We start from the raw sequence: 22,618 nt of genomic DNA on the forward strand, positions 1-22,618 counted from the left end.
ATTAACGCACGCTTTGTTATATAGTGACTGCGTAGTGTCTAAATAACGACCTTAAAATAAACGTTGACCCAGTGAAGTGTCTGGTGAGCTACACAGATCCGCCATGTTGTGACGTCATGGTTTAATCCCACCCCGGAGTGAGTGGGCTCAATCGGTGCGGAGTCATGAGAGTGTTTGTAAACAACTCACACAGAAGGTAACTTGACAGCTGCACTAATATCTTCAAGTGTGTTCATTTGTCTATCTGTTTAGTCACATTGCGCTGGTGTATATGTGAAACGTGTTATTTGTCAGTGTACAGTGCAGGGGTTAGGGTCATAATTTGAGAGATTTTTGATTTAAGGGTTAGCTAGCCATCCAGCGAGCGTGTACTGCTACAGTTAGCCGGCTATGCTAATGTTGCCTCACTCTGCAGACAGGAGTGGTTGTTAGGCTAGCTAACGTCGCTAGCCTTGCTAGCCGGCTACTAAGCTAAATGTATGCCTTTGTTTAGCTAGCGCGACTCCCATCCCTTTACTACGATGACAGCCCTGATAAAGTAAACATAGCTAAGGGTAGCTATTAACTATAAACTCTCTGGCATGCTAACGATTATTTCCAAGTGCATTTGGCTTGTTTATCACTTGGAGGATAAATGTGTGCTTAGAATAACACTAACGTTAACTGGACATGTTATGTTGTGTTGATCTTTATTATAATTTTAGAGCAATTTAAATCAGTTCCTGTGTCAAACTGACGCAGCTTGTTGTTTTCAGCTGTGTTGTAAACATTATGTGTTAACGCTCATGTTGTGACAAGTGTCAAATTGCATGTGTGTGTTTTGTCATAGGTCTTTCCATAGCAGCAGCAAACTGGAGTCAGACCATTTCCCGCACACAACCCTGAGTGTCGCACATCCTCCAAAGTGACCCTTATTTTAGGATGTGAGGGGGGTTTGAGTTCACGATTTCCCAATGTCTTTAAGTCGACAGGATGACACAACTGTACCACTAGTGATTCATTTATAGTAGCTATAGCATTCCGTTTCAGGGCCTCAAGATCCCTTTTATTACACTGAACTGTTCACCTTTTGAGTTAAAATGCCTTGGCCATTTTCGGAATCCATCAAGAAGCGGGCCTGCAGATACCTTCTGCATAGGTACCTTGGAAACTTCCTTCAAGAGAAACTGAGTTTGGATCAGCTCAGTTTAGACCTCTATCAAGGCACTGGAACACTTGCACAAGTGCCATTGGATAAATGGGTATGTTTGTTTTGTTGCAGACGTACAACAGATGAATTTATTTGATTTAGGAGAGACTTGAGCATTTTCTTTTCTTTCTCAGTCACTCAATGAGCTCCTAGAGACAGCAGATGCACCTTTCGAGGTTATTGCGGGGTTCATCCAGACAATTTCTCTAACGGTTCCATGGGCTGCCCTACTGCACGAAAACTGTGCCCTGGAGATCAGAGGTTTGGAGATGGTGCTCAGACCAAGGCCGAGAGTGGGTAAGTCGAGTCAGACTCTTTGATTAAAGCATTTGGATCGATGTGAAACATGTTTTGTAACATGTTTAAAAGTTGACAGAAAAGTCAATAACTGTGTCACCACTGGCTGTTCCTCCAGCATCTGGCACAGAGCCCATGTACTGGTCCAGTTTCATGACGAGCAGCATGCAGCTTGCCAAAGAATGTCTCAGCCAGAAACTCACAGATGATATGGGAGAGAGCTTCCAGCCTTTCGAGGGATTAGAGAAGTTTGCAGAAACGATAGAGACAGGTACGGTGTGTCTATGCTGCTAGGCAACATTCAAACCAAACATTGTAACCAGCCTATGTCTATTTAAAGTCATTTCTTTTATTTTTCCATCGTGCAGTTCTGAGAAGAGTTAAGGTGACATTTTTGGATACAGTTCTCAGAGTCGAACACATTCCCGAAAATTCTAAAACTGGAATCGCCCTTGAGATTCGAATAAAAAAGTAAGTGGGGACTGTCCATGGGATATCAGGCAATCTCCAAAATGTTCGAATTATTTTTCAAAATCAGTAACTACTCTTCTAGAAACTCCAGCCTTCATCCACTATCACTTTAAAGTCCTTGATCAGGATTTTACAAGAAATCAGAAAAGTATTCACACAGTGCTAAAGAAGCTGCAGCTAATAGTATGAACTATTAAACTGCAGGTCCTTGTTAAGCTCATTGTGTTCTGCTGTTGCTTTCAGGATTGTTTACTGCGATGAAACCGACGAGGAGAGCTCCAGTGTGAATGTGCATCAGCCAACCACATTTGCACATAAAAACTTGCAGATGGAAGACATGACCGTATTTTGGGATGAGTTCTCAGATGTGTCCCGTGCTGGTTGTAAATCTTCACCCACTCCAACGGTTAGTGTAGTAAGTCTTTGAAATTTGCCATGAAACGGTATGTATGTATCAGCGTTTAACAACATGTTTTTCTTATTTTGCAGGAAAATGACCCAAAACTGTCACCTAGCTGGAATCCCAAAATAATATGTGAGCCTCATCCCCAGTTTACAGAGCCTGTTTCCTCCACAACACCCTTTGAACCTGTGCAGGTCGGGAGCCTCTGTGGTCAAATTGAGTTGTCCCTCACTCTGAAAAACAACATGGCTATGCCTGGAGCAAAGGTAAATCAGTCATTATTAAATCAATATAACAAGCTATGGGTATTTGTTACTAACCACCAGTGTGTTTTACATGCTTTGCTTTTCAGCTGGATGTTGTTGGACATATTGATACACTTATTATTCTGCTGTCCCCACGGCAAGTTCATCTTCTTCTGGACCTGTGTGGAGCTTTCTCTGGTGGAGGTGAGAAACCCTCTGTGGAAAGATAAAGGAGAACATGTGGATCAAGCAGGGTTATAATGTTACATAATGTGCTAAATACATATATTAAGAAGAGAGTATTTTCCTTTGCTTTGTGTGAAGGTGCACAGGAATGGGCCAAGGATAGAAAGAGCCGACCAATACAGCAAGAGGATGAGTATCGACTCCACATGGAGCTGAACCGCTGTCTGAAGAAGGACACTGCTGGGCCAGGGACGGACGCAGACCTCTTTGAGAGCCAGACCACCAGAACTGTGTCTAGTCGAGGTTGGACTGAGATGCCCTAGCCCTAGAGTTTTAGACAAATCAGAAGTCATGGTTGCATTTAACTAATGACATTTCTTTTTTCTTCTTCCTTTCCTTTGATTTGTTTTTTTGTGTTTGGTGTAGATGATGTGTTCTTCTCCATGGCAGACATGGACATGTCTCACAGCTTGTCATCCCTTCCTCCTCTGGGTGAACCCCCCACCGTTGACTTGGATCTGTCCCTCAATAGCAACTACTCTGCCTCACCAGGAGAATCTCCTTCTGGAAATGCCACAGTAAGTCTTCGTCTGTTTGACTGCAGTCATGAAGACACATTGAAATAAGTGCAGGGACAAGCAGGGTGATTAATAAATCCATTAGTCAATAGACAAAAAAGAGATAAGCGATTTATCTCAGTTTTATACAGTTTTATGTGAAATAAAACTGTATCACATTGGACTTTAAGGAACTGGGATGGAATCTTTTTCCCATTTCCTGACATTTTGTAAACCAAATAATTGAGAATTAAGAAAATAATCAGGTGAAAATATTATTATGATATTTCAAATTTGATCATAAGAGTTCCCTGTGGTTTTGTTACTCTCCTAAAAACTGATATCCTCAGTAAAGGGCATTACAATAACTGTTTATTTTTGTGCTGGTAAAACTACGAGGTTTATAATTGACACTTCAGTGTTTTAGTTTCTGTGGTTAAATCCTCCCAAATGAGCTTCTGTTGTTAAAGCTATCTGGCATCCTGTCTGTGTTTGTAGGCTCTGTGGGATGATTACATGGATGTCCCACGACAAAGAGAAAAGCACACTAATGAAAGTCCCGCCCAACGGGATTCCCATTTCCCTCAAAAACTACTGAGACAGACATGTAAGTATCACAATGTACCTGTTTATGTTTTACATACTTTATACACATGTAACTACTAAATACTGTTACACCTGGCACTGTGCTGGAAGATGGAAAGTATTTTGTAGGATTTCATTCTAACCAGAGATAACATCAACATGTCTTCCCGATTAGACCTTTATTTATATTTGGTTGTAGATATGATAGTCACTCCGGCTGGTCTCTTTACAAACCTAACCTTCTGTTGCACATGGTTATCATTAAACCACTGAAATGAAGTATTTTGTGGATTTGTTTTTCAGCCCATCCAACGAAAACGCACGGTGATGAGTCCAGGCCAGAGCTGGTATTGAGGTTAACTCTGAGTAGCCTGGCTGTGGCCGTCCTCCACATCGACCCGCTGCCCCCCCCAGATGCTTCTCCCAGCCCCCTCGGCCCCATGGCGGCACAGTTCTTCAACATGATGGGCCCGGGCCGTCTCGCTCCAGCTGCTTTCCTTCAGTCTCGGATAGTGTTTAACCAAGCTTGTCCCCATGACCATCTAAGGTGGCCTTTTTACATATTTTCTGCAAGGTTACACTTGATTTTTCATCTAAGTGTTTTATGTCTGTCTGATCTGGGGTTTTATAAATGTCCAGGTTTGTGGGCCAGGGCCTGAAGATCAGCTATGAGCACTGTCAGGGGTCCAGTCTGCGGACTTTCAGCACGGACGTCTCCCTGAACCGGATGGAGTTCCTGGAGTGTCTGTTTCCCTCTGAGGCCGCCATTGGTGGCTCCCAACGAGGCATTCAGTACACTGAGGTTAGTGTTTCCAGCCTGAGCTTAGCCTATTGTGCAGTTTTGGTTGGTTACACACTGCATATATATATTCAATACGCCTTGGGGTGTTGCAATATACCATTAGCAAAGATACCCATGATATTTGAATATCATCTTAATAAGTCACATATTTTTTATTCCAACACCTCTTACATATTTCCTGTTTGTTCCTCTTGTACGCTTTTGTGCAGTTATGGATACAGCCTTTCCATCTCAATACAACAACATTTTGAGTTTAAATCATTAACCAAAATAAAAGCCTAATGATAAAGATGCATTTGATAACATTATTATTATTTTTCATTAAAAAAACATCATGACAGATTTTTTGGGCAGTGACATATATATATATATATATATATATATACTGTGTGTATATATATATATATATATACTGTGTGTATATATATATATATATATATATATATATATATATATATATATATACTGTGTATATATATATATATAATGTGCCGATTTCGTGACAGCCGATGTCACACGTGGCATGAGAGTTTCTCACTTCCTTTTCTGCCACACCTCAGCTGCTGACATTTGACACCCCTGACGCTGCTGCGCCGCTCACCAGCTGCCTCCACCTGCTTTACAAACAGGCCGAGCGCAGGGGCCCTCAGGTAACAGCATTTGTTAGTCCAATACAAAACCACAGCACTACTTAACATTTAAACACATTATCAGCGTTGTTGTCCTGCTTTTCCTCAGTCAAACCATTTGTTTGTGTGTGCAGGGCGGCCAGGTTCGCCTCAGCACCATTCCTAGGAAAGCAGAGATCCAGGTGGAGCTGGGCCCCGTGCGCTGTGAGCTGGACATCAGCATCGTAGACCGCCTCAACTCCTTGTTACAGCCTCAGAAGCTGGCCACCACAGAGCTGATGGCCTCCCACATGTACACATCCTATAATAAACATGTCAGCTTGGTAAGGGCTTCCTACGAACTACACATGTATTCATATTTCTGAAATGATATGTAAAAGTAGTGAGCCACTGAGATGAAAAAGGTAAAACAGTTGCATATTGAATGTCTAGGCTCTCTTACATGTCTAATTATGTGTCTTTTTAAACTCATTTCGCAGCATAAGGCCTTTACAGAGGTTTTCCTTGATGACAGCCACACTCCCACCAACTGTCATGTATCGCTGACGGTCAATGCTCCTTTGCTTGGCCTTGCAATCCGCTTCCCCATCCCTGACCTGCGCTCAGATCAGGAGAGGGGCCCTTGGTTCAAGAAGTCCCTACAGAAGGAAGTACTCTACCTGGAGATGGAAGACCTGGAAATGAAGACGGAGTTCATGGGTGGCAGCTCTCCTGACCAAACCAAAATGGAGCTCACTTTCAGGGAGCTTACTGGTATGTGGTTGAATTTGTTCTAATCTAAACTTCCCTTTGAGGATTTTAATATCTCCCTAACTGATTTTATTTGTATTCTTTGCACAGGGAAGTTTCAGGAGGAGCCGGATCAACCAGCTGTTCGGTTCTTCAGGGTGTCCCACACCATGGATGGAGACATGACGACATCTGAAAGTGTCAAATTTGATTGGCCGAGGTAAATTTATCTAACCAGCCTCAACCCTATCAGCCCATAACAGGGGCGCCTCTCATAAATATTGCATCTCTTTGGTCAGGGTTGTCCTAAAGATGAACCCCACAGCAGTCCACTCTATCCTTGAGCGGGTGACGGCTGAAGATGACGAGGGGGCCGAGGACCATTCCCTTGAGGAAGAAGAGGAGGAAGGGGCTGCCCATTCACTGAAGGATGTCTGTGACTTTGGGAAACCAGAGCCATCGCCCTTTTCATCACGAAGGGTTATGTATGAGAATGAAGAGGTATGTCCTGGCCAAAGGGAAAAACATTTGAATTTACAGCCAACTACTGTTTTTGTTATTACATGTGAACTTGCATGTCTGCTTAAAAACGGAGAAAATGCAATTGAGCGAAATACATTGGATTACAAATATATCCAGGTGTATAGATACGCCATCATTTATTTATGCTAGTCTGCTCTCTTTATACATAGTAGCATTCTCAACATGATCTCGATTTAGACCATTTATAAGGCATGCTATCAATGCACGAATATGTGTGATATTAGAAAAACACTATTTAGACTATAAGTAGTTATGCAGCCAACATATTTCCTTATATTTGAAAAAGAAATGTTTTGAATTTGCCTAATTCAAGAGTAGTTGTTTCAGTCCTGATGAAGGTATCGGTCCAAATCAGGTTGCGGGTGTAATCATTTGCATTCAGGAGCGAGTTTATTCTGATTGATGTTTTGTAATGTATTACAAAGGCATCATTATGCAAACAGCGACATGAACACTGCTTTGCATGCCAACCTGTCGACATGACCAAGGTTAGATCATCTTTCTTTTTATTTTAGATGGTCATCCCTGGTGATGTTGCTGAGATGACGGATTTCCAGGAGAAAACCATGAACAACTCTCGCTTCATCCTTGACTTGTGTTTCCCCAATGTGCAGTTAGTGCTGCCCAGCAAGGCATTTTATGAGAAACTACACAACAGGTACCACATTTGCTTTGTTTTTCACATGTAGTAGCTGAACATCAAAATATATACTTACCCCTCCATGTTCCATTAATTCATTGTATATTCCCAATATTTTAGGATAAACAATGACCTGCTGCTGTGGGAGCCCACTGCCCCCTCTCCAGTGGAGACGGTGGAAAGCATGCCATATGGAGTGGGGCTCTCTGTGGCCAGTCAGCTGATCAACACCTACTCCAAGGACAGCTTCAGCCAGTTCCGCTCCACCGGCCCCGAAGGTGAGGCAACAATAAAACATTTCCCAGTCATTTGCATTGTGTTATTTTGTATTTTTTTAGGGACAAGAAGCATCGAGAGTTGCAGAAGCACCAGAATACATCTGTTGATAGCTAAAGCTGTCCATTAGTGGGTAAAATCTTAAACTAAGAATGAAAATAAGAATAATAAAAGCATTAAATATACCAGAATCTCAGGTCAGGATTTGGATGTCTAAATCTACAATTTCCTCCTGATATACTTCAGGTTGTAGAAATGTCTACATTGAAATTGTTGTTTAAACCATCAAGTGATTGTCTCATCATTCACTTGTGCTTACAGATGAGACCAGTGGGTCAGACGAGGAGACCATGCACTATTACTGTCCTGCCTCTGACCTGGGCCTCAGGTCCCGCAAGAAGAAGAAACCCAAAGCCCAAAGCAAGACATCCCAGAGCCTGTTCTCTGTCATCATCAGTGTCAACCACGGCCTGGTGGCTCTTCAAACTAACGCAAAGGTAAACAGTTCACAGTGTTTTATCCAGACACGCCTTGTATCTGGTTTTATGCAAAGAAGAATTGACTTTCCATGTTTCTCCAAGAAGGAGGATAAAACCATACTGAAAAACAAACATGGCGAGTTCTGGCTGGAGGTGAAGAATGCTGTGCTGTTCAGTGTGACGCAGTACGAAGGCTATAAAGACCAACACTACCTCTGCTTCCACACCAGTAACATTTGCATGTATCATCAAGGTAAACCGACTGCACTACAATATCATCTAATGCTGTTGTGTGTATGAGGTATCCTGTCATAATGTAACCTATATATGGATTTCTCCTCTATAACCATACTGTTTCTACATCACTCTTATGCCTCTCCCTCTGTTGATGTGCTCAGGACTTGTGGATGGAGGCGCGCCTGGCTCAGATGTCAAGTTGCCATGCAGGACTCATCCCCACTGGTTAGAGCCAACCATCTACCAATCAGAGACTTCCCCTGAGAGAGCCTCGACACCCTCAGAGTGTATTGGTCTGGAGGCTCGCAGCATGCTGTCTGTCGCTGTTAAAATCTCATCACAGAATGCAGAGCGCAATGTCAAGGTACATTACACAAATCACTGACGGGTAAAAAGGCCAAGCCGGGGGAAAGAACAGCTGTAGTTCACCTCGCTGTCTGTTGAAATGTGTGGGACTGCTGGTGAAGAAACATACTTTTTAGACCAGTCCCAGTTGTGAGCAGTTTCCACATACAGTGATGTTCAGTTTGTTACATTTGAATAGTTTTAAGGCTTAAAGATGTGAAACTACAATAGACAGTGGGATGTCACCGATTGGTTTGATGTTGTTTTGAAGCTTCAAGACTGGCACTTTTTCCGTCGTCATCCCAGATACCTAGCTGGTTTTACGTGAGTGTGAACAGTTTCCCCATAGTGATGTACATTTGAATCGTTTTTAGAGGCCTAAAGATGTGAAACTACCATAGGCTCTGGGATGTCACCGATTGGTTTGAAGTTGTTTTGAAGCTTCAAGGTTCACACTTTTGCTGCATCTCAGACTCACCCCAGATACCTAGCTGGTTTTACGTGGTTTATCTTGTCCCTTTTTGGTCAAATTGGCTAGATGTAGTAGAGTGTGAACTGTTTAGCGATCGTACAACTTTGACTTTGTGTCAACAGGGCTTAAGTCAATATTTGAATCCTGGGCAACATGATGATATGTTGATTATTGGATTATTCCTGACACCACACCTGCGCTGTGGCTCCTGTTTCCACCACATTCAGTCAACATTTCCCCATTTGGCAGAACTGGTGTTTAAAATATCATTTCGATTTTGTTTTTCTGCAGGAGTTCCTGGTTGCTGTTGGAGTGAGAGGAGCCACGCTGCAGCACAGAGTGGTCCCACCCAGCCTGGGCTGGTATGACCAGGTAGGCTCTTTTGCCTTCACACAGATGTTCAGCGAGCAGTGGAAGAAAATGATGCAAGCAAATCACACATCTGTAATCTTAATACCATTTTCTGTTTAACAGATGGTCGACTTTCTGAATGTTTCCGATGAGCCTGTGTTGGGTTACGCCCCTCCGACGTCTGTCACCACCTTACATTTACACCTGTGGAGCTGCTCTCTAGACTACAGGTAATTATAGACTGAAGACCTCCCACTAGATTAGTTTATGTGTAATATGAGTTATATGTTATCTGTGTGTGTTTTCTAATTAGTTTTTTTCTTGACAGACCCCTTTACCTGCCAATCAGATCACTGTTGGTTGTAGAAACGTTCAGCATCTCCAGCAGTGTCTCTCTAGACCACTCTTCTTCAACGCTCAGGTATAAGCAGGCTACTGGTGTTTCTGATACAAAATCGAGAAATGTAATCACAATTGAGTCATAAAAAAATATGTTTTATTCACAGGATCATTTTGGATGAAGCAGCTTTGTTCCTCTCAGACAAGAGTAACGCTGTCTCCGTCAATCTGGCGCGCGGTAAGAAGATCTTTTTAAAACGCTGCTTCGAATATTACAATTTCAATGTGTTGATCAATGTTAGCTTTTGTTTATTTGTCACAGATTATGTCCAAGTGGTAGACATGGGTACTTTGGAGCTGAGGATTACAGCTGTCAAACCTGGAGTGGACGGAAAGTTGGTAAGAGTTGTCTGTCTTTAAATGACATTCATGTTTTTTGATGTGTGCTCTTGAAAATATGGTTGAAATTAAACGTTTTGACTGTCTCTTGGCGTGTAGCTGGAGCCCAGATTTGAGCTGCGCTGTTCCAGTGACGTTATTCACATCAGAACGTGTTCGGACTCCTGCGCCGCCCTCATGAACCTCATTCAGTATGTGGCAAGCTACGGAGACTTACTGCCCCCTGCAGAACCAGAAGCCAAGCAGAGCAGCACAACACAAAGAGCCAAGGTCAGCACTAACGCTAACATACAGTAGCTACAATAGGATTTAAAAAAAACTCTGTTGGTCTTACGTGTTTAAAATGAGTGTGTTTGTGTACAGGTGGAGCGTACCAGCCGGCCCACATCTCAGACACTGTTGCTGGCGGAGACAGAGCAGCAGATGTTGCAGGACCTGATGAGTGAAGCTATGGAGGAGACCGACGGGCAGCAGGCACCAGGGCTGCAGCAGAATGGTGAGGTTCAGTAGATATTAAAGTTTTAGCTCCATAAATGATATAGCTGAACTAGAGGTTATTCTTTTTGTACACATCCATAGGTGCATGTGAGGAGCCAAATCAAGACCACGACCCGCCTCGCTCAGACCTATTCTTGTTCCCGGATGAGAGTGGGAATTGTATCCAAGATTCAAACCCCACTTACCCCATGCTTCACTCACCTCTCATCACTCCTGTCCCTAACTTGGCCCAAGAGACGGACGACTTTTGTATCCTGGAGACACCCGGGTCCAGAGGACAGGTCAGGACACACTCCTTCACACAGTTACGGCCCGTCCACACAGCAGCGTTAAAAAAATCATGAAAATCTTGGAGGTGGGCGTGTCTGAAAGCTTGGGGATTTTTTGCGAGCAACGCGACCAACAACCAATCACATGAATCTCCCGCCCCCGACATACAAAGCAAAAAACCCCGGGGATTTTAATAAATATATAAACTCCCCAAACAGGTGAAAACCTACCAGTTTCACCCACTGTCTCTGCCACCTCCCTCCATGCCTGGTTCCTCCGGTTTGTATCCCGGTAAATAGTCTGGTCGTAAAGAACCGGGTGATTTGCTACCGTAATTTCTCGTTTGAAATATGAGGAAATTTCTCTCCCAGCTTACACGTGGTTTGATTGGCTAGCGCTTGTAATGTCAGATTTGCATAAATGGGATTTGATTGGCTGACGATTCCACCTCAGCTTCAAAAGTTGAACATTGCTCAACTTTTGAATCCTGAAAATCCTGGAAATCTTCGCTTTGCTTACCCACTATGCAATTCGGCGAAAAGTGAGGCAAAGTGACGTCGCCCCATTCAAAATGAATGGGCAGAAGCGTTGGAAGATTTTTTTTAAGCTGCTGTGTAGACGGGCCGTTATGTTTACAAGAAACTCAAAGTGTGTGTTGGCTCACTGTGAGTTATATGTGTTTCAGGATCTTGACCAGGAGCCGGTGGTGAAACTTCTTACCTCAGATCCTGTGGAAATCAAAGATGATTACTTCAGTCAGCCTCTAGACGGGAGCGATTCCAGCCGCGGGGCCATGAACTTTCCCACCCCCGAGGTGCGCTACCTCGTCAAAGAGATATCTGTCATCTGGCACCTGTATGGCGGGAAAGACTTTGGAGGTGCAACTTTCACACCCTCTCCTGCAAGAAGCCGGGGGTGAGCAAAACAACAAGTGACCGTGCACACACTGTATTGCATGTGCTCAACAGACTTGTTTGATTCTACCCTTTTCTCTGCCTTGCAGGACTACACCCCATTGCTCCCCCTCTCAAACTCCAGTCAGACAGGCCAAGGCTTCAGGACGGGCCGGAGGCGGAAGAGGAAGGAACGCCGACGTCCTGATGGAGATACAACTCAGCAAAGTAAAGTTCCTCCTCGACTGGAATGAGCCTTAGTGGTTGATTACAGTGTCCTTATTTACTTCCTTTCCTGAGCGCCAGCATCTTATTTTCAAATTTCAATGAGGAGAGAAGAACGCTAAATCAACACATGCCCATAGTCTACTTACATATACCTTACGTCATATCTTCACCGTTCACAATCTTGTCTTTGACTTTTTCCCTAGGTGAGGTTTCAGCATGAGGTGTACCCACAGGCCCAGGTGGCTTCTGGGCCAGCGGTGGATCAGCCAGTCTCTCGGCAGGTGTTTGTCGTGCAGGACTTGGAGATTCGAGACAGACTGGCTACCTCACAGATGAACAAGTTCCTCTATTTGTATTCCAGCAAAGAAATGCCTCGAAAAGCCCACTCTAACATGGTGAGGGATCCAACACACTCACATTAACACAGTCAAGTTGTGGCTTTGTGTAACGTCTTGCTTCTTTTGTCTCAGTTGACAGTGAAGGCGTTGCACATGTGTCCGGAGTCAGGCCAAGCCCCTCAAGAGTGCTGTTTGCGTGTTTCACTGATGCCCCTTCGCCTCAACATTGATCAGGTAAAATCTCATGCAGATGCGTATATTAAATGTAAGATAAGATATGGACCTTTATTTCTTCATTTACCCCTGTATGTACCAGCATCTTCAGCAACATTAGGGTGAAAGTCTTGTTTTTTGTTTGTTTGAAGGACGCACTATTCTTCCTCAAGGACTTCTTCACCAGTCTTGCTACTGAAGTAGAGTTTTTCTCCCCGCCTGCTCAAGAAGGTAAAATCAATTCCCAAATACCTAAACTCACACATTGAACAAAACCTTCACTCCAAAACACTGACTCATGATAATATTTGTTCTGCAGCTGTTTGTGTGACCACAAAGAAAGCGTCTGCCCCAGAGATCTCCTGCAGCTTCTCCAAGCAGGCGGGCAGCAGCCAGGACCCGGCCCCCATCATCTCAGTGCCTGCTCAGAGACGCATGAGCCACAACGGTTACCCCACATGTGGCAGGGAGGAAGTGACTGACGACGAAGCCTCCACTCCTTCCTTCACAGACCAGCCAATCTTCTTTAGGTCTGTGTTAAATAACCAAACAATGAAACCTCTTTAAAGAAAAAAGGAATAGCTTGTTTCATGTTTGCCAACGTTTTCTTTTCCTAACAGGGAGTTTCGATTTACCTCTGAGGTTCCCATTCGCTTGGATTACCATGGGAAACATGTAGCAATGGAGCAGGTGAATCATCTAAGAGGGTTTTGTATTAATATCACATTATTTAACTTGTGCTTTGTGAATGATTTCAGGACGTCTTTGTTTCAGGGAACATTTGCAGGGATCATTATCGGGTTGACGCAGCTTAATTGTTCAGAGCTGAAACTGCGGCGCTTGTGTTATAGACAAGGGTATGTTTATCTGAGTAATATCTCACACCCCATTGTGTTGCTTATTATTTAATATCATGAAAGTAGTAGACCTTATTAAAAGGTGTCGTACATACTCAGTACTAATACTCTTTCCTAGGAAATTAATCCTTTTCTAATATGGGTTTCAGATTATTAGGTGTGGATAAGCTGTTTTCCTATGCAATAAACGAGTGGCTTAATGACATAAAGAAGAATCAGCTTCCAGGACTCCTGGGGGGTGTGGGGCCCATTCACTCTCTGGTCCAGCTCGGTGAGTTATATACAGGGTATGAATCCAGTCACAGGCGTTTTGTGTTATCAAGTGAACCTACATTACACAATGCCCTTTAATGGTTATTGGATTGACTTTCTGTTCGCATATCAAACCTAAAACAAACGAGCTATAGGCACAGTAACTACAGTCAAGCGCTAATGAGAGGAGATTTAAGTTTTAGTTTAATTAGATTTGGTTACACGGTTAAAAAAAAAAAATAGTGTTAATCAATGATCAACATATAATATATATGCATTTGTCTTTTTACATTTGTATACATTTCCTCTTTTTTATACAATAATTAGAAATTATATAAATGATTACATTTTATGATAGTTAAATATACTTATATATTCACACATTGTGGCACTTAGTCAACAATGACAAACACTTAAAGTCGGACAAGTGATATAATGAGCTAGACCTATTACTGCTTGTCTTTTTTTAACCCGTTTCAATTGCTATTCAATACAATCAGTTTATCGTTACCTCTTGGCAGCTTTTACAAATGTAAGCCATAACTGCAGAATATTTTTTTCTCCAATATTTAAAAAAGGATAAAACCAGGGTTAATCAATGTATTTGAAGCTTGGGCAAAGTGTAATTCATGATTTCCTTAGATAAGTGCAGTGAAAGTAATTTACAGTATATGAGCCTCCTACTTCTGGTGCGTCTCTTAGGTAATGTCTTCCCTGTCCTTAAGATGATTGTTCTGTTCAGTTCAGGGATTCAGGGACTTGGTCTGGCTCCCGATTGAGCAGTACAGGAAAGACGGTCGGATAGTCCGTGGGTTCCAGCGCGGCACGGCCTCCTTTGGAACTTCCACTGCTATGGCCGCTCTGGAGCTCACCAACAGGATGGTGCGCACAATCCAGGTAATGACCCGTTAACACCATTCCTAAAAAAGTCTGGATTTACTACTAAAGTCATTACGATACATCTGACATTCTTGTGTTTTGTGTTGTTTTTAGGCCGCAGCAGAGACGGCCTATGACATGGTGTCCCCAGTGCCTGATGAGAGAGACACGAAGAGAATAAAACGCTTCTCCCATTACGGACTGGCTCATCAGCCAGTGGACCTGAGAGAAGGTGTAGCCAAAGCCTATACTGTCGTAAAAGAGGTAAACAAACCTAAAGATACCATGACCAATATGTTCACTTCACTGGGCTACTTCATTCCGTCATAAATTGAATCAAGCTTTAAGCCACATTTTTATAAAACACTATTTTGGTTAGATAATGCAGCCCCTGATAACACCACCTAAACTGTAGGACTCGTAATTGGACGATGCTGACTGCAATGAAAGACTCAACGCCACCAAACTCCATCTTATGTTATGGTTTTGATTGAAAGACCCCTAGGTGCAGAAAGTGGCATATTGAGAATGTAATTGAGAGAAACTGTTTTTAATGAGGAATTGGTGTTGTTTCTATCAACAGGGCATCACAGACACAGCCCTGACCATCTATGACACAGCCACCCGGGAGCATGAGCAGCGCGGCATGACGGGGGCAGTGGGGGGGGTTCTCCGCCAGCTGCCCCCAGCTGTGGTGAAGCCCCTCATCATGGCCACTGAAGCCACCTCCAATGTGTTGGGCGGAATGAGGAACCAGATTCACCCTGATGCACGCCAGGAGGAGTCTCAGAAATGGAGGCAGGGCGAGGAGTAACACTTATCGCCATATGGTACCTGAAACCATGACTGTGCAGAATAAATGTATCGGAAACTTTCTTCAGAACGTTGTTTCGAATAGGAACATCTCAGAAGTGCTCATACAGCTCTGGTGTAAATAAAATACTGTTCATCTTGTGGCATTTTGAGCTACTGTGATTCAGCTTGTGTCCGCTTACCAGTTCCCTCACAGTGCCTTCATGGTTATCAGCATCGTCTAACTGTAAGTTTAATCAAAGGGATGGATGAAGATTGATGGATTTGTAAGCCACACATTGTCTTTATGTGGAAAATGTTCTGCTGGGAGATAGATAATGGAATTATAAATACTAAATCATAACAATGAAGAAAAATAGGCTGTTGTATCCATGAGGTGCAACATCGGCTTAATTCTCAAGCAGCTTTGTTTACAAATTGTGTGTGGGGGTTGGTGTCAAGAAACATAAATATAGGTGTAATGACCCTTAATTAATTTAACTTTGTTATTTACTGTAAATATCCCCCTAATGTGTAACATTTCATGCAAACTGAATGTGTTACAGCTGTGTAAAGTTCTGTTGTTAGCACTTTTATGTGACTAAGGTTAACTCGCTTATATTAATGACAGGTGGGAGGAGTACCCTAACTTGTTATAAAGTTTCACAATTTTCTTTTGGGCTGTGATCAAAGTTGTGGGATTTTCACAATAAGCTGGTGTTATAAAAAGCTGCTTCAAAATTTAAAAATAGTTTCTAGTTTTGTGTGTGTCATTCTGACACTCACATTTTCAAATGATTCAAAACCACGAAGTAAAGTCTTAATATCCTGCACAATTGTTTTTTTGTGTATATTTGACTGATGATACTAGTTGTGAAATGTTGTGTTGCAGGCTTTTGATTTGCCTATTTTCTTGTTTATCTGGACAGGATAATATTTCATGTACATAAGTGTACAGTTCAATTTGTATTAAAAGCATGAAAGTGAAATAAAAACGGTTAGATTATGAAGAGTAGTGTTGGGTAGCTATGGTTTACATTTCAAAACTGTAATTGAGCTGAACGTTTCTATATCTTATGCTGAAACATTTACAATATTTGATCAGGTGTAGGAACAAAACGTTTTTATTCAAATTGCCACGATTTCTATTACTTTTTTATTCGATTTACGTGTTTTTTTTGTGATTCGCAGTAGAGCAACACGCAGCGTTTGTCACGAACAGTTTTATTTTGAAATATAGGACGTTACATCGGAAGTTGTCTTTTTGCCATGGAAACAGGAGGACAAAGAATATGTTGAGTATATCGTAAGGTTTATAACTGTTTACTGTGACACTTTATAGTGATGGAGGACGACTTATTAGCTGATGTGAGAAGTTTGTCTTTCGAGAATCCACTTACTGAGGAGGAGAAAGAGTTACTTTACCTTCGTGCACGCTCGGCTGGACTGACGTTTTGCGGGTGCGCGCACGCATCTTTCCTATGTAAACTGATTCACTCATTGAGGTAAATGATATGTAGAGTTAATCAAAACGCAGACAGGAAACGTCACTATTATTTTCCCCACTGCTATATGTTTATCTTTTAAGTTATTCTGATTGATTTACGTTTACCTTTACAGATGTCTCATCAAAAGCCGCAGAGCAAACAGAGACTCATTGGTACCAGGAGAAGACAGCGACCTCTGCGTTGGGATCATTGGGATGGGTCACATGGGGAGACAGTTGCTCACCTCCCTCCTTGAAAATTCTGGAATCAAACCATCACAGATTAAGATCTCCAGTAGAACAACAGACTCTGCAGGTACATTGGCAAAATAAGAAACTAACTGGACTCGAAAGACCATGGTAGATATACCTTACATTTAAAAACACTAAAATCCCATAAAAATAAGTGTCTTCTTACTTCTCTGATGTAGGAATACAATGCTACAGTTATATTGGGTCACATTATATTGAAGTGGTTGAACATTAATTAGACTTTGCAATAAAGAATTTACTGAATTTTCATTTATTAATCATATAAAAATATATTTATCATATAAAAAACATTACATGAAAGCTATTGAAAAATTACAAGAGCAGAATTCCCTAAGAAAATATTCATAAATGATAGAAGAAGCACTTGGATCCAATAAACAGTAGAGGTGTCTTTTATTTGTCAAATGTAGAAATAATATATGATTTGGATTGGGAGTCAATGGGTCACAGTTTATAAAAAAAGAATCTATTCCATTCTCGTCTTATTACTCTAAATCCTGTCTATGTGTTTGCCTTGCTGCTTCCCTATTTCAGTGGAATTAATCCAGAAAGGAGTTGAATGTTTATTTGACAATCGCAGACTGGCAGCGTGGGCAGATGTTCTGTTCCTCTGCTCTCTGCCCTCTCACCTCCCCAAAGTATGTGCTGATCTCCACTCTCACCTTTCAAAGAGCTGCCTTGTGTACAGCTTCACTTCTGCTGTGCCTGTCAACAGGTACTCACACTCTCAAACACATACAGCATTGTGGATTTTCAGTCATTGGTATTCAGTTCCTTTTGATCTTTTATCCCAGATTGGCACAGCTTCTAGGACACGACTTCATTCTCAAACCACAGTATGACTTTGTCGCCTGTGACACTGCAGATGTGGTGCTAACCTGCACTCATCTGACCACGGCTTTGACAGATCATTTGCTTATAAAGGCATCGTGTCCTCTTACAATGAGTAGTATGTATTTCATTATAACAGACTTTGCAGTTTCTGTTCAGAGCTTGTGTAATGTTATATAAAATAAAAGAGAAAGCCTCTGAAATTTGGTGCAGTGATGCATCACACTTGATTTGAAGTAAGCTGACTTGTGATTCCTATTTTTAGGTGGCATTTATCTTGGTCTGAGCTGGGTGTGTGCAGTATTGTACAGCCTGCTAAATATCTGCACCTCTACCGGTCTGGGATCCAGTGATGCTCTCTCTCTTATCAACAGAATCCTGAAAGAGAAATGGCCTCACGCTGTGGATTTAAACACACACAGTTTCATCAGTGCATCGTCTACCCTGCTTACAGAGGAGTGAGTGTAACACTATATCGCTCTATAATATATTTCTGTCATGTTTAACTTAGTCATGTCATTCCTGATTGGACTCCTTTTTCCTCACAAAGACCCTTTCCCTGGATTTCTCTCGCTGATGCCCAGACCAAGGAGACACCATTGCTGTGCTTTCTATCAAGCAGCAAATCTATGTAACAGTGCATCTCTGAGACACCTGCAAAATAAGACAATTAGCCTACACTCTTTTGTAAAACTTAAGAGTTTCTTATTTAAGGATGTCCACTCAGAGTAAATGCTGTTCCTTATGTTGCTTGGCACATTATAACATGATATAAAGTGATTATTTAACTATAAAAAAGCCTCAACAGTATTTTTTTGTATTTGTATGTCATTCATAATGAATATGATTCATATATTAAATCAATACATTTGCATCTAGACATCTACACCATGCAGCAGTAGTTGGTATCCTCCGGCATACTACCAGAACATAATTGAACTTATTGAACATGATCTGTTTTTTGACCAAAATATATTGTACAAAAAATATGTTAAACAGTGCAGCAAACCTACAGAATCCACATGGGATACAGCTGGGCATACAAATACAGTTACATAAATTTAAACAATGGGGTAGGCTACAGTTTATACACAGATACAAACATATTCACTCAGATGTTTCGGGGGGGGGGGGGGCTTTCTATAATGTTCCATAAGCAGATGTGTTCAACAGCCTTGGATGTCGATGCTCAGACTCGCAGTTTCGTCAATGTTCGAGAAAAGGCGGAAGTGTTAACATTTCAGGGTCTGTTTTTTCCTGACAAGCAACAGCACACTGGAGAGACCCGTCACATGATTGCAGTGATATGGAAGCTCATTTCCTGATGGCCTGATTCGGACCTAAGTAAAACGGGGTCGAGTTTTCATACCAACAGCGTGACATCGTGGTAAGTCTGTGCCCGGTGTGACCGCAGCTTCCTCGGCTGTACTTTCTCTGCCCGCTCGGTAGCGTTAGCCGATGTGAGCTAACCAGCTAGCCTCCTAGCTAATGCCAGTTTTAATAATGAAGCTCGGGAGAAAAAACCCACATAAACATAACGGCTCTTTTATATGTCTTTAACTATAATTTGGTTTATATGTTTCATAAAATGTCAAACAGTAGTTAGTGTATGTAGCCAGCATTATGTTAGGAGAGGTTAGTTTGAGTGTTTTCATCTTTTCCTCGCTGCCTCTGGTTGGAAGGGGCGGGGTTTTCTCTTTTTCAGCCACGCAGACTGAGGTGTTTGTCTTGTCTTTACAGCCATGGAGGGATTAGAAGACACATCAGAGCTCGAGTCGCGGCTGTCATCCCTCTCCTTCTCGTCTTTCCCCGGGGTAACATCCAAGCAGAGCGACACCAGACCACTGGACAGGTAGCCTGTTGCTGCAGAAAGTGCTGCTTATAGAGCTGCTGCTGTAAGGAAACGCGTTGCTAGTTATACTTCTTGAAGCCTAATCTTCACTGTTTAAATATTGTAATGTTTTTTTCTGTTATCTTTTCAGGCTCCAGAACACAGACCTTTCACAGAGCTGCACCGAATCCAAAAACCAAGCTGAAATGGATGAAAACAAGGAGGATTCAGTGCAACATTCTGAGGTATTTATTGTTTAATATGTCAGAAGAGGGGAGAGTGCATTATAATGTAATTTCTCAGCTATAACATTAGTCTTGTGTGTATGCCTTTTTCAGGGTAATGAAGAGGCCCCAGCAGAGCGGGCCCCGGGGGAAGGAGATGAGGAGAACAACAGTGCTGGGAGCTGTCAGCTCTCCGCTGAGATGAAAGGTGAGGACCTGCAGAGCACGCCATCATGACCGCTGCCGTGCTTTGTCTATCATTTGGATTTAAGTTGATTTCATAAATCAAGTTACAAATTACATTTGCTCTTTGATGAAATTAAGCCTTATGAACATGAACCTACTTTGAAAATCAAATCAAATTACAATAAAAAAAGACTTATCTAATCAGGATAAGGAATTATCCGAGTTGTTTATGGCCATGTTTTCCTCCTGATGGCAGCCCAGATGCCACCCCTGAAACCCCCAACTACGTGGACATCTGCTGCACTAAAGGAGCTGAAGGCAAAGCTTCGAACGGAGGATGACAGCGTGGTGACAGTGTACCGAGGCGACATCATGACAGTTCACGTGCCCACTGTCCCTGAAGCCAAAAAAGTATGCTGGGAGTTTGCCACAGATGGTTATGACATTGGCTTCGGTATATATTTCGACTGGAGTCCTGTCACAAGCCGCTCTATCACTGTGCACATCAGCGAGTCAAGCGATGATGAAGAAGAAGAGGAGGAGCTTGAAGGTCAGTTAAATTCAGAATGATGAGCCTATAAAACACATCATTCATTTTGCTCCTACAAAACACATCATAATAGGGTTGTAATATGTTTTCCTGCAGCTGGGTGTGTTGACTTTGTGTGTTTATTTGATTCCTGTTGCAGCACCCGTCGGTAACGGAGATGTTGAGAAAGGCTCCAAAACCCAAACCAACTCTAACCTGGCTGAAGTCTTACCTGTATATCGCCAGGACAGTCACGTGTCTGTCCAGGGGGGGAGCCACGATTTTCCAGGTGAAGGCACTTACCTCCTGAAGTTTGACAACTCCTACTCACTATGGCGAAATAAAACCCTCTACTACAGAGTTTATTACAGTGCCTAAGATGCAAGTTTATGAATGTATAATTTACAATCAAATACTACTCTTAGGATCGATGAACTATTTTTGATTCCAATGTTGGGGAACAAGATGAAGTTATAATATAGCAAAAGATAAAATATAAGTATATCTATTTTTATCACTTTCAGCTTGTGTTGCCACATGTTGAATTTATAATCAGATAGTTTTGAATGCAACATTTGCTCCAATGTCTTGCTGAGAGATATTTGAAGAATATCATGTGCCATATTCCCGTGTATGCACTGTGTTATTTAGTCAAGTGCCCCTCATAAAACATATATTGTCTTCAGCTGTAACATTTCTATGGTAGCAGTGATCAGGGAACACCTGCACAGAATATATTTCCCAAAGACAGGTGCTTAATCAGCAGTGCTCTAAAAATGTGTTTTTGTTGCCTGTGCATACACCTTTGATTATGTTGCTTTGCTGTTACATGCATTTATCCTCCTGTTTGTATCGTAATTTATTTTTACGTGTTTTGTTTAATCACGTGATAATGAGGTATATTATGATATAGTACAAATCTGTGCACGGAGCCGCCTACTGTGTGGAGTAAAATATATAAGTTGAATGTACTGAAGCAAGTGGTAACTGTTTTACAGAGTGTGCTTTTTATGACACAAATAAAAGCCATCCTTATCACATAAAGCTCTTTATTATGTAATATAGATTCAATATTTACATTTGACTCCCTTATATTTGCTGTTTTGGAGGTAGGGAGCAGTTGTAATTCTTCTTCTTACTGTATTTTGTCCACAGTTCTTTGTAAGAAAATGTGAAAGTGTTTTTTTTTTGCATACTTTAGAATAATTATGTTGCTTTGTTCCAAATCGATGCTTCTACCACACTCACTTGTGCACATGTTCCAAAGATGGCACAGATCTGGCTGCTAATGGAGTCACTTTGTAAAGCAACCAGTTTAAAGCTTCCCATGTTTGCTTATTCAACCTGTACTGTAAGTAAAGGTCACATTTGTTCCTAAAGATTTATATTCCTCAATAAAGAGAAAATTACGATTTTCTTTGTGTTTCATTTGGGAATTGGATCAATGATATGAAAACTGTGATAAGTAACTCATAGTTTGGAAACTGAAGAGCAGGTAAATGTTGAAACATGAGACTTAAGAGATGTCATTAAAGTGTGTGTGTGTGTGTGTGTGTGTGTGTGTGTCTCTGTCCCTGTCACGAGACGCCACGTTTCATAACATTCTCATTGCTGAGCCAAGATTAGAAAGCCCTTCAGAAGGGTCCCTTGTGTTTTCATTAAATTGTGTCATTAGGGGTTCAATATAATTGTTACAGATGTGCTGATGAAACCAGGTTTTATTTTCAGCTTTCCCCAAAGGCCACTCAGAACCAGAATTATATCAAGTGTCCCTCATGTTTTGCTGAATTCAAAGAAAGCAGTAGGATAAAGAGTATTTATTTCTTACTTCAAGTATAATTCAAATTACAAGTCTTTGATGATG

The 22,618-nt window shown here is 41.8% G+C and overlaps 3 protein-coding genes across 6 annotated transcripts; all 3 read left to right on the top strand.

Moving 5' to 3' along the window:
* Positions 1-58: 58 nt before the first annotated feature.
* Positions 59-16,409, top strand: atg2b (autophagy related 2B). Of its 2 annotated transcripts, none has more exons than XM_079641549.1 (43): positions 59-196; positions 830-1,241; positions 1,324-1,486; positions 1,605-1,757; positions 1,855-1,957; positions 2,201-2,363; positions 2,447-2,626; positions 2,713-2,809; positions 2,930-3,094; positions 3,218-3,369; positions 3,847-3,955; positions 4,237-4,480; positions 4,573-4,735; positions 5,296-5,385; positions 5,499-5,687; positions 5,844-6,117; positions 6,205-6,313; positions 6,393-6,594; positions 7,152-7,294; positions 7,397-7,554; positions 7,874-8,049; positions 8,134-8,284; positions 8,430-8,632; positions 9,377-9,457; positions 9,560-9,666; positions 9,765-9,857; positions 9,943-10,013; positions 10,098-10,174; positions 10,274-10,444; positions 10,538-10,670; positions 10,754-10,953; positions 11,628-11,857; positions 11,946-12,063; positions 12,267-12,458; positions 12,534-12,635; positions 12,767-12,845; positions 12,934-13,144; positions 13,235-13,304; positions 13,389-13,471; positions 13,621-13,742; positions 14,466-14,620; positions 14,717-14,866; positions 15,186-16,409. In XM_079641549.1, the coding sequence occupies exons 2-43, from the start codon at positions 1,080-1,082 to the stop codon at positions 15,414-15,416; spliced, it is 6,225 nt and encodes a 2,074-aa protein (XP_079497675.1). In that variant the 5' UTR covers positions 59-196; positions 830-1,079; the 3' UTR covers positions 15,417-16,409. The 2 variants fall into 2 exon arrangements, with proteins under 2 accessions (XP_079497675.1, XP_079497676.1); XM_079641550.1 differs by having other exon boundaries at positions 8,137-8,284.
* A 138-nt stretch (positions 16,410-16,547) lies between these two features.
* noxred1 (NADP-dependent oxidoreductase domain containing 1) lies at positions 16,548-19,057 on the top strand. Its single transcript, XM_079641554.1, has 6 exons — positions 16,548-16,899; positions 17,015-17,196; positions 17,688-17,868; positions 17,948-18,102; positions 18,250-18,442; positions 18,535-19,057. The coding sequence occupies exons 1-6, from the start codon at positions 16,739-16,741 to the stop codon at positions 18,617-18,619; spliced, it is 957 nt and encodes a 318-aa protein (XP_079497680.1). The 5' UTR covers positions 16,548-16,738; the 3' UTR covers positions 18,620-19,057.
* Positions 19,058-19,215: 158 nt separating this feature from the next.
* tmed8 (transmembrane p24 trafficking protein 8) lies at positions 19,216-22,169 on the top strand. 3 transcript variants are annotated; one of them, XM_079641555.1, is made up of 6 exons: positions 19,216-19,371; positions 19,725-19,836; positions 19,967-20,060; positions 20,154-20,247; positions 20,482-20,775; positions 20,915-22,169. In XM_079641555.1, the coding sequence occupies exons 2-6, from the start codon at positions 19,727-19,729 to the stop codon at positions 21,130-21,132; spliced, it is 810 nt and encodes a 269-aa protein (XP_079497681.1). In that variant the 5' UTR covers positions 19,216-19,371; positions 19,725-19,726; the 3' UTR covers positions 21,133-22,169. The 3 variants fall into 3 exon arrangements, with proteins under 3 accessions (XP_079497681.1, XP_079497683.1, XP_079497682.1); XM_079641557.1 differs by having other exon boundaries at positions 19,223-19,371; positions 19,690-19,836; XM_079641556.1 differs by having other exon boundaries at positions 19,227-19,371; positions 19,667-19,836.
* The last annotated feature ends 449 nt before the right edge of the window (positions 22,170-22,618 follow it).

Source organism: Notothenia rossii (genome assembly GCF_949606895.1).
Source record: "Notothenia rossii genome assembly, chromosome: 7".
In the NCBI taxonomy this organism is placed as follows: Eukaryota; Metazoa; Chordata; class Actinopteri; order Perciformes; family Nototheniidae; genus Notothenia; species Notothenia rossii.

What these genes read in the sequence shown, in the direction of transcription:
- atg2b (XM_079641549.1), top strand. Translation starts at nt 1,080, where the DNA reads ATGCCTTGGCCATTTTCGGAATCCATCAAGAAGCGGGCCTGCAGATAC. An exon ending in GAGGCATTCAGTACACTGAG is followed by an intron (nt 4,736 to 5,295) that starts GTTAGTGTTTCC and finishes GCCACACCTCAG; the next exon opens with CTGCTGACATTTGACACCCC. An exon ending in TTCGCCTCAACATTGATCAG is followed by an intron (nt 12,636 to 12,766) that starts GTAAAATCTCAT and finishes GTTTGTTTGAAG; the next exon opens with GACGCACTATTCTTCCTCAA.
- noxred1 (XM_079641554.1), top strand. Translation starts at nt 16,739, where the DNA reads ATGGAGGACGACTTATTAGCTGATGTGAGAAGTTTGTCTTTCGAGAAT. An exon ending in AAACTGATTCACTCATTGAG is followed by an intron (nt 16,900 to 17,014) that starts GTAAATGATATG and finishes TTACCTTTACAG; the next exon opens with ATGTCTCATCAAAAGCCGCA. An exon ending in TCTGCTGTGCCTGTCAACAG is followed by an intron (nt 17,869 to 17,947) that starts GTACTCACACTC and finishes CTTTTATCCCAG; the next exon opens with ATTGGCACAGCTTCTAGGAC.
- tmed8 (XM_079641555.1), top strand. Translation starts at nt 19,727, where the DNA reads ATGGAGGGATTAGAAGACACATCAGAGCTCGAGTCGCGGCTGTCATCC. An exon ending in GCTCTCCGCTGAGATGAAAG is followed by an intron (nt 20,248 to 20,481) that starts GTGAGGACCTGC and finishes TCCTGATGGCAG; the next exon opens with CCCAGATGCCACCCCTGAAA. An exon ending in AGAAGAGGAGGAGCTTGAAG is followed by an intron (nt 20,776 to 20,914) that starts GTCAGTTAAATT and finishes TTCCTGTTGCAG; the next exon opens with CACCCGTCGGTAACGGAGAT.